Here is a 9,572-nt window from a genome sequence, read left to right on the forward strand (position 1 = left end):
GGCGTGCGTGCGTGTGTGAGCGTGTGTGTGAGCGTGTGTGTGTGTGAGCGTGTGTGTGCTTGTCGTTCAAGTCCTGAGACATTGATTGGCAGCCAATAAGACAGTTCAGTGTGTTCTCTGGCATGTTCCTATAATATGGAATAAATGAAGGCACCTGTCAGTGAACAACTACACACACACACACCCACACACACACAACCCCTCCCTGTCTCCACTCCTGGCCTGTGTGTGTTAGTTTGCAGGATTACCACATTCCAGATTCGTAGGGAAAGTGCTGAGAGACACAGTATTGTACTGATCTCACTGTTGGGTCTTGTGGTTTCGACCCTCGCTGTTGCTGTTCTGAGACTCCGACCAGTCTCCCAGGCAGCAGGCCTTAGCCTTCCTAGACACCAGGCACCGGACGGAGTCTAACAGAGCCCAAGGGAGGGGGAAACAGTGTATGTGTGTGTTTGGTTGTGTGTGTGCGTGCGTGCGTGTGTGAGAGTCACTGAATGAGTTTAAAGAACCATGTCTGTTTCTCTCTCTGTGTCCAGGTGGAGTGAAGTCCTGCTCCCTCAACTGCCTGGCGGAGGGATACAACTTCTACACAGAGCGCGCTCCGGCCGTGGTGGACGGGACACCTTGCCGCGACGACTCCCTGGATGTGTGTGTGAACGGGGAGTGCAAGGTGAGAGGGGCGAGCGAGTGTGTTTCTGCCAGGCAAACCAGAAAACGGGGAAGTCATCCTGGTATTGAAAACTGCTGGTAGTGTTTACCGAGCGCTCGCTTACATAAACACTGTCGATTGTGGTCCCGAGCTGTTGTTTTTGGATGCATTTTCCTGTCAGAATCAGAGACATCGATCAGGAAACGCGAGAAGAAAAAAATAATTACAAACACTCCCACTGTGAAACAACAGAAAACCACAGAACATCATAATTGTTGTTTCTTGAAGCTATGTGGAGCATAGCTGGATTTCATTAGCCTGTTGAAGAGCTGACTCTCTCTCTCTCTGTTACCCTTTGTCACTCTCTCTCTTCCTCTTGTGTTTAGTTTGGAGTCTCAGAAGAACCTGGGCACTGAATGGGGTGGGGGTGGGAGTCTTGGGTCCAGAGAGAGTATGTTTAACAATAGTTCTGCTCTCTCCTCCTCTCCTCCCCTCTTCTCCTCTCCTCTCTCTTCTCCTCTTCTCTCTCTCCTCCTCTCCTCCCCTCTTCTACTCTCCTCGCTCTTCTCCTTTCCTATCTTCTCTCTTCTCCTCTCCTCCTCTCCTCTCTTCTCCTTTCCTCTCTCTTTTCCTCTCCTCTCCTCTCCCCTCTGTTCCTCTCCTCCTCTGTTCTCCATTCCTCTCCTCTCTCTTCTCCTCTCGCTTCTCCTCTCCTCCTCTCCTCACCTCTTCTCCTCTCCTCTCCTCTCTCTTTTCCTCTCCTCTCCTCTCCCCTCTGCTCCTCTCCTCCTCTCTTCTCCTTTCCTCTCCTCTCTCTTCTCCTCTCCTCCTCTCCTCTCTATTCTGCTCTGTGTTCTGTGAGAACTCAGTGACCCACTAGCTCTGCTGTCTGTCTGTCTGCACTGCTGGCTGCAACACACACACACACCATCTGGCTCTTTGTGTCTATCCCATTCAGGCTCACTCCCACCATACCAGTCTCTCTCTCTCTCTCTCTCTCTCTCTCTCTCTCTCTCTCTCTCTCTCTCTCTCTCTCTTCCTCTCTCTCTCTGTGTCTTTCTCTCTCTGTCTTTCTCTCCTATTTTATAGTTAGTTTGTATCCATCGCATCCCTCCCTCTCTCCCCTCCCCCCCTCTCCCTCCCCCTCTGCTGTGTTTATGGTGCAGACACAGAGACACACACTGAGAGGCCACAGCTGTGCCGTGCTGCTTGGAGCCCCCAGGGTGTAGAGGCAGGGACGCGAGTGGAAGGGAGGAGACGAGAGGAGAGGAGAAGAGAGAGGAGAGGAAGGGAACGGAGAGAAGAGGGAACTAACACGATGTAGTAAAGCCCCAGACTACCCATGTGGTGAAGTCTACGAGCAGCGGCTTGGTTCGGCAGATCTACCAGCTCCCCCCCCCCCTCCCCTCCCCCCAGACAGCAACCTCCAGAGCCCAGCCAGCCAGGAGCACCGGCCCCACCCAGCGCTCTCCTTACGAGGGCTAATGGCTTCCACATTGGTAGCCGTCCCGAAACACAGGCCCTCCCTAACACTGGGGTTCTAGCTCGACGATGCTTGAATGAGACACCTGGGAGATGAAGGACAGTGCTTGTGTGTCCCCCGACCTCTGACCCACCCTGACCCCTGACCTCTGACCCCCCCGGGTGGTTTCTGTCCCGGTAGCACGTGGGCTGTGACCGGATCCTGGGCTCGGACGTGCGCGAGGACCGCTGCAGGACGTGCGGCGGCGACGGCAGCAGCTGCGAGGTCGTGGAGGGCGTCTTCAACGACTCGCTGCCCGAAGGAGGTAACCGTAGCGCCGACCAATCACACGCCGTTATATAGGAGTTAACGGCAGAACTGACCAATCATGATCGCCACTAGCATTAATTGCAGTGACGACTCATCATAGAAGAAGTTATTACAGTAGAAAAAGGGGCCGTCAATACTAGTCATGCTTAGAATGTGGACATTAACACCCTTTCTGACGATTCCTTTTTGTGTGTTTGGATTGGGACACTTGCCAAATGGTGTTGGACTGTTGCCTTGTATTATGAGCTAGCGGACCCTAGACAATTTTTTTAAGTAATACATGATTGCCTTCTCACACGCTAGCCCACTTTGCATCTGCATACTATGTGACTTAACTATTCACCCTGAGTTACTAGTCGACATGCAAACCATTGTTTAGACGGCTGTAATCACCCATTTTAAATGCGATAAATCTTCAATACGTTGTAATTATGTGGTCCTGTATCTTAAAGTAATGAGCGAGTCTGACGTCAGCAGGTTTGCGACTCCGCTAACGGCTTCCCGGTGCTGTGGGGAGACGTCTGGAGGATGGGCAGGGAGACGGCTCTCTCTCCGGGCCATGCAGAGGCAGGGGCATGAGGCAGGGGCATGTGGCAGACAGCTTGAGGGTGAAGCCCCACAAGTGTGGCCTGGAGGGGAGCTGTGGGGTGGGTTCTATTCTGGGTTCCCACCCCCGCCACCCCTGCCCGCCCTCCAGGAACCCTGAGGGCTCTGGGCGGACACGCCCTCCACAGGCAGCTCTGCTTGGGACCACAGAGGCTGGGCTCTGTCCAGCCCCAGCCTCAACTCCAGCCTCACCTTCCAACCTCAGTCTCAACTCCAACCTCAGCACCAGCCTCACTTCCAGCCCTAGCCTCACTTCCAGCCCTAGCCTCAGTTCCAGCCCTAGCCTCACTTCCAGCCCCAGCCCTAGCCTCACTTCCAGCCCCAGCCCTAGCCTCACTTCCAGCCCCAGCCCTAGCCTCACTTCCAGCCCCAGCCCTAGCCTCACTTCCAGCCCCAGCCCTAGCCTCAGTTCCAGCACCTGGCCCAGGCTAAGGCCAAGTCCGGGCCAGCCTGCTGGTGTCTATTCTGGGCATGAGTTATGATCCTCAGAGCTACTCTCTCATGTCTGAAGGGCTTTTTATAACAACGGTCTTTCTCTGTGGTGGATGGGAATAGGATTTGTTATCATGGATGAGACAGCACACCAGCTGAGGAGGAAGAGGAGGAAGAGGAGGGGAGGAGAGGAGCGTCACACTGTCACTCTTCCTCCTCTTCACACCGATCTATCTCCCTCCCTCTCCCTCTCTCCCTCTCCCTCCCCCCCCTCTCTCTCTCTCTGTCTCTCTCTCTCTCCCTTTCTCTCTTTCCCTCTCTCCCTCCCTCTCTCCCTCCCTCTCCCTTTCTCCCTCCCTATCTCTCTCTCTCCCTATCTCTCCCTTTCTCCCTCCCTATCTCTCTCTCTCCCTATCTCTCCCTCCCTCCCTCCCTCCCTCTCCTTCTCTCTCTCCCTCCCCCCCTCTCTCTCTCTCTCCCTTTCTCTCTTTCCCTCTCTCCCACCCCCTCTCCCTCCCCCTCTCTCTCCCTCCCTCTCCCTTTCTCCCTCCCTATCTCTCTCTCTCTCTCTCTCCCTATCCCTCCCTCCCTCCCTCCCTCTCTCTCTCTCTCTCTCTCTCTCTCTCTCTCTCTCTCTCTCTCTCTCTCTCTCCCCCTCCCTCCCTCCTCCAGGGTGTGCAGCCTGGCTCTCAGCAGAGTGAGGGGTTACTCAGGGGTCAGGGCCCCGGGGTTATTGCTCTTTGGCTCCATGTTTACCACAGGCCTCTGATTGTTAACAGAGAGAGTAGTCCCTCCCTACCTCTCCCTCCCTCCCCAGGCTGCAGGAAGCGCAGGCGCAGGGCAGGGTTACCGGAGCCTCCCGCCACAGCCTGTTGCTCCACACAGGGATCAGAGGTCAAGCCTCTCCTTTCCTCTGCGGTCGCTACGCTGGAAGGAATTATGACTTTCTTTCTTTTTCTTTTCTTTTTTTGGGGGGTGCGAGTCTTAAGTTATTTACAGGGTTGTGGTGGCTGGCTGCAGTGCTGACTGGCTGTGGTATGGATGGCTGGCTGGGTGATGGCTGGCTGGCTGGCTGGACAGCAGCTCCTCCTGGCTCCTGGCATGGTTAGTGTAAAGGAACAGAATAGCTTCACACTGCCCAGGAATGTGGCTGGAATCTGCAGAGTCTGCTTCTCCCGTCGTACTCCCACAGTGTTAAACACTGCTCTCCATGCTGTGTCTGTGCATTAAACCTCCATCTCGTCTTCTGTGTGTGTGTGTGTGTGTGTGTGTGTGTAACTAGGTTATGAAGAGGTGGTTGTAATCCCTAAGGGCTCAGTGTTCATACATATCCAGGAGCTCAACGTCTCCCTCAACTACCTTGGTGAGCTCTACTCCATGCTCCTCCTCACCTCCTCCCCTCCTCCTCCTCCTCACCTCCTCATCCTCTCCTCCTCCTCCCCTCCTCCTCACCTCCTCATCCTCTCCTCCTCCTCTCCTCGTCCTCCTCACCTCCTCATCCTCCTCCTCTCCTCCTCCTCACCTCCTCATCCTCACCTCCTCCTCTCCTCCTCCTCTCCTCCTCCTTCTCCTCTCCTCCTCCTCCTCCTCTCCTCGTCCTCTCCTCCTACAGTATTTCAGTGCATGGAGTCAAGAAGCGGTCTAAACATTTACCAGACACGCTGTGTTCTGTTGTGTGTGTTCTCCCCCCGGGCTCCCCCAGTGCTGAAGGGTAAAGGGGACCAGTACTTCATCAACGGGAAGCTGACCATCGACACCCCTCGCACGTTCGACATCGCCGGGACCACGTTCCACTACCGCCGGCCCGTCGACAAGCCTGAAACCCTGCAGGCCCTGGGCCCCACCAACATCTCTCTCATCATCATGGTGAAGCCCTGTGTGTGTGTGTTTGTGTGTGTTTGTGTGTCCGCCATCAATTTATAGGTGTTTGCTCTCCTATACATACGTGTGTGTGTGTGCGTGTGTGTTTGTGTGTGCAGGTGCTGGTGAGGGAGGATAATCCAGGGATCCACTACCATTTCAACCCTCCTGTCAGCAGGGACCTCCTGAGTGGTTACGCCTGGCATTACACTTCCTGGGCCTACTGCTCCTCCCCCTGTGCTGGAGGTACCCCCCCCCCCCCCTGAAAATACTTCAGAAAAGTCAATGACACCATACCCAGTTTCCGGTTTCAAAATAAAAGTCGACAGGGAAAAAAAACGATACAAAAAAAATATAAGCGGAAATATTTTGACGGGCCAAATAAAATCGCTGGCGGGCCACAATTGGCCCGCGGGCCGCCTGTTGCCGACCCCTGTCCTAGGAGATCTTCAGATATGCCAGGAAGGGAGGAGAAGATCTGACGTCTTGTTTTCTGACCTGTTTCACCCACACACCCATACGACACACAATCCCACACCACACACACAACCACACACACACCACACACACACCCATGGCAGGTGTTCAGCTGCAGCAGGTGGTGTGTAAGAAGCAGGCGGACCACTCGGTGGTCTACAATCACTTCTGTGACAGGAAGAGCAAACCCAAGGACAAGAAACGGGCCTGCAACTCAGAGCCGTGCTCCCCCAAGTAAGTCTGTGTATGTGTGTGTGTGTGTATATTAAGATGTAATTGTGTCCATATGAGTGTTGACACAGCCTTGTGCTGTATATACAAAATGTGTTTGTGTGCCTGTGTGTGTGTGTGTGTGTGTGTGTGCCTGTGTGTGTGTGTGTGCCTGTGTGTGTGTGTGTGTGTACCAGCTGGTGGACAGGTGACTGGTCCGAGTGCAGTCGCAGCTGTAACGGGGGCCTGAGGACCAGGGAGGTGCTGTGTAAGAGGAGGGTCTCCCCCTCGGAGCACAAGGTCCAGGATGACTCCGCCTGCACCTCCCCTCCGCCCCCCCTCACCGAGCCTTGCAGCACCCACACCTGCCCCCCTGAGTGGCTGGCCCTGGACTGGTCAGAGGTACACACACACACACTCTCTGTCGGTCTGTCTGTCTGTCTGTCTATCTATCTATCTATCTATGTCTGTCATTCTGTATATCTCTTTTTGTGCCTGACTGTGGAAATACTGCCCCCTAGGGGTTATGTGGAGTATTATCCTGTTTTTCATGACGCTCTCCGGCTACAACACGCTTGGCTGATTTTCTACATTTAGTCATTTAGCAGACGCTCTTATCCAGAGCGACTTACAGTAAGTACAGGGACATTCCCCCGAGGCAAGTAGGGTGAAGTGCCTTGCCCAAGGACACAACGTCATCTGGCACAGCCGGGAATCGAACTGGCAACCTTCTGATTACAAGCCCGCTTCCCTAACCGCTCAGCCACCTGACTCCCTTCTCACACTCTTTCTCTATGTCTCTCTCTCTCTCCCTGCGTCTCTCTCTCTCCCCTCCCTCTCCTCCAGTGTAACCCGGGCTGTGGCCCAGGGTTCAGGCACCGAGTCGTCCTGTGTAAAAGTGGCGAGAGCGGGGACACTGTCCCCGAGTCCCGCTGCCCCAAACATGGCCGCCCGACCTCCAGGGTGCGCTGTAACCTGCAGCGCTGCCCCCCCCCTCACTGGGTCACCGGACCCTGGGGAGAGGTCGGTCCCACCCACACACACACACACACACACACACACACACACACACGCGCACACACACACACTACTGTTCACACTTTAACAGCCTCTCTCTCTGTCTCACTATCAGTATTGTGAGAATCACACACATCTATATCACAAAAGTCACAACTATCACAACCTGGAATGTCTCTCTCGCCCTCTCTCTCTCTCTCTCTCTCTCTCTCTCTCCCTCTCTCCCTTTCTCTCTCTCTCCCTCACCCTGTCTCTCTCTCCCTCCCTCTCTCCCTCTCTCTCTCTCTCCCCCCCTCCCCTTTCTCTCCCCTGCTCCAGTGTTCCTCTCGGTGTGGTCTGGGTCAGGAGATGCGTTTGGTGCAGTGTCTCACCCACACCGGCCAGCCGGCCGTCGAGTGTCCGGACCTCCAGCGGCCGGCGGCCATGCAGCAGTGCAAGAGCAGGTGTGACCTCACCATCCCCACCGACAACCCAGAAGGTCAGAGTTCACCCCTCCTCAGCCCTCCCGCCCAGCCCCGTGGACCTCACGACGTCGCTAGGGTTTCCGTGATTCGCCGCGCTTGCTCACTGTTTTGTTTTTGTTGATCGATGTGTTTGTGTGCGTCCCCTCCAGAGTGTAAAGACGTGAACACGGTGGCGTACTGCCCCCTGGTGCTCAGGTTTAAGTTCTGCAACCGGCAGTACTTCAGGCAGATGTGTTGCAAGACCTGCCAAGGACACTGACTCCAGATGTCTGGGATTCCAGGAGCCCCCTCTGCTGGTCACAACATCTTATATCGTACAACTGCAATCCATGTCATGTTTCCATCAACAACAAAAAAAGGATTTAAAAAAATCAAAGATTTTTATTATATGAACGTATGTGTTATATTTGGACTATTTTGTTACCATGTTAATGACTGTGTTTTTTTTGTAGCACAAAATATTCAAGAATCATGTCTAATATCCAGCTATGAACAAGAGGTTGATTTGCAAGTTTGACTTATAAGCTATAAGGATACCTGTTTTTGTGATTGTCTGTGTGAAATCAGCGTTCTCTGTCCACGCTCACCTCAGTCTGCTTGCCACTGTCTGCCATGTCAGTGACTCCTGTCAGTGACTCCTGTCAGTGACTGCTGTCCATCCACAGTGACTCCTGTCAGTGACTCCTGTCAGTGACTCCTGTCAGTGACTGCTGTCAGTGACTTCTGTCCATCCACAGTGACTCCTGTCAGTGACTCCTGTCAGTGACTCCTGTCAGTGACTCAAGTCAGTGACTCCTGTCAGTGACTCCTGTCAGTGACTCCTGTACATCCACAGTGACTCCACATCAGCCTCTCTGCCTCAGCAATCCACTGTTCCCAGCTGCAGAGCCAGCATGCTGCCTTGTCAACATGAGCCCAGGCCAGCCCTGGCTAGTGTTTCCCCCCTGGAACTAGACCACAAGACCACACGCTGCTCATGTCTGTTACTGTCATAAGAAACTAAATCTCTCTGCTCAGATTCACGCGTTGACATTTGCAAAACATTTGACTTTTTAATTCATTTGGCAGAATGTTTTCATCCATCGCAACGTACAAGTAGTGCATTTAAAAAGTTCAGTTAAAGATCAAGAGTCATAAATTCATAGTTCAGTTTACTCCAGGCTTCAACATGGTCCATACAAGAACCTTTCTATTTAGGGCACAGTACAACAAGCTCAGCCTGTTAAATCAACAACATCAACAACAAACCTTTTCAGTCAAGCGTTGGAGCTGTTCTCTTGATAAGGGAGTAACTATATTGTTATGAATCCCTAATGGTGCTTAGGAATGGTGCTATTTCTTCAATAATTGTGTTTTATTTGTATTTTTTATATATATGATGTGTTGGTTGGAATGGATGTCGGTTCTGAGGAGTCTAGGTCGAGTTGTGTGTGACCAACAGCCTCTCTGCTTCCTGTGGAGAGGAGGAAGAGATGTCTAACTTCTCCACTACAGCACTGGCAGCAACCCAGTGAATTTCTGTCCGAATATATGCAACACAGGCATTTTTTTATACTATCCAAGTCATCACGAAACTGTTTGGAACTTGAGTGTGTACCTTCAGGCTACGATGAATATGTAAGCTAAAGTAGTGTTGTCGTTTTTTTGTAATAATTTTTACCTTGCAGGACCTATGGTCTATGTCTAAACACCATTTTTTGTTTTTCTGTGCAAAAGAGAGGGATCTGTCTGTTGTTGTTCCCATGCTAATTGTACTGTATGTTCGGTAGCATAGAAAGCATCCCTTCCTGTTCCCTATATACACCGTCTGAAATGAACATATTCAAGTGAATAAATATGGCGCATTGTTATGAAAGGAGACAATCATGTTGTGCTTGAAACCTTCCAATGAATTTGACCATTGACAGTTCTTGAATGGAAATGACATTCCGGTAACAGTGACAGATAGTGAAACCAAATGTGATGAAGACAGGTTGTTTTGGTTACTGATGCTCTTCCTTAAGGGCTGACTGTATCTGAGTGGCTGGCTGACTTACTGACTGCCTGTCCCTCTGACTGATTGGCC

General features: G+C 52.6%; 1 protein-coding gene across 1 annotated transcript in view; it reads left to right on the forward strand.

The window, feature by feature from the left end:
• Positions 1 to 9,356, forward strand: part of adamts10 (ADAM metallopeptidase with thrombospondin type 1 motif, 10) — a 31,914-nt gene extending 22,558 nt beyond the window's left edge. The window contains exons 16-25 of the mRNA XM_062452712.1: positions 537 to 670; positions 2,313 to 2,436; positions 4,762 to 4,842; positions 5,182 to 5,345; positions 5,459 to 5,585; positions 5,921 to 6,050; positions 6,224 to 6,428; positions 6,873 to 7,049; positions 7,362 to 7,521; positions 7,657 to 9,356. Coding sequence (XP_062308696.1) covers positions 537 to 670; positions 2,313 to 2,436; positions 4,762 to 4,842; positions 5,182 to 5,345; positions 5,459 to 5,585; positions 5,921 to 6,050; positions 6,224 to 6,428; positions 6,873 to 7,049; positions 7,362 to 7,521; positions 7,657 to 7,766 — 1,412 coding nt within the window. The 3' untranslated portion in view covers positions 7,767 to 9,356. The remainder of the gene's footprint in view (positions 1 to 536; positions 671 to 2,312; positions 2,437 to 4,761; positions 4,843 to 5,181; positions 5,346 to 5,458; positions 5,586 to 5,920; positions 6,051 to 6,223; positions 6,429 to 6,872; positions 7,050 to 7,361; positions 7,522 to 7,656) is intronic.
• The last annotated feature ends 216 nt before the right edge of the window (positions 9,357 to 9,572 follow it).

The sequence above is a fragment of the Osmerus eperlanus genome, chromosome 26 (genome assembly GCF_963692335.1).
Source record: "Osmerus eperlanus chromosome 26, fOsmEpe2.1, whole genome shotgun sequence".
In the NCBI taxonomy this organism is placed as follows: Eukaryota; Metazoa; Chordata; class Actinopteri; order Osmeriformes; family Osmeridae; genus Osmerus; species Osmerus eperlanus.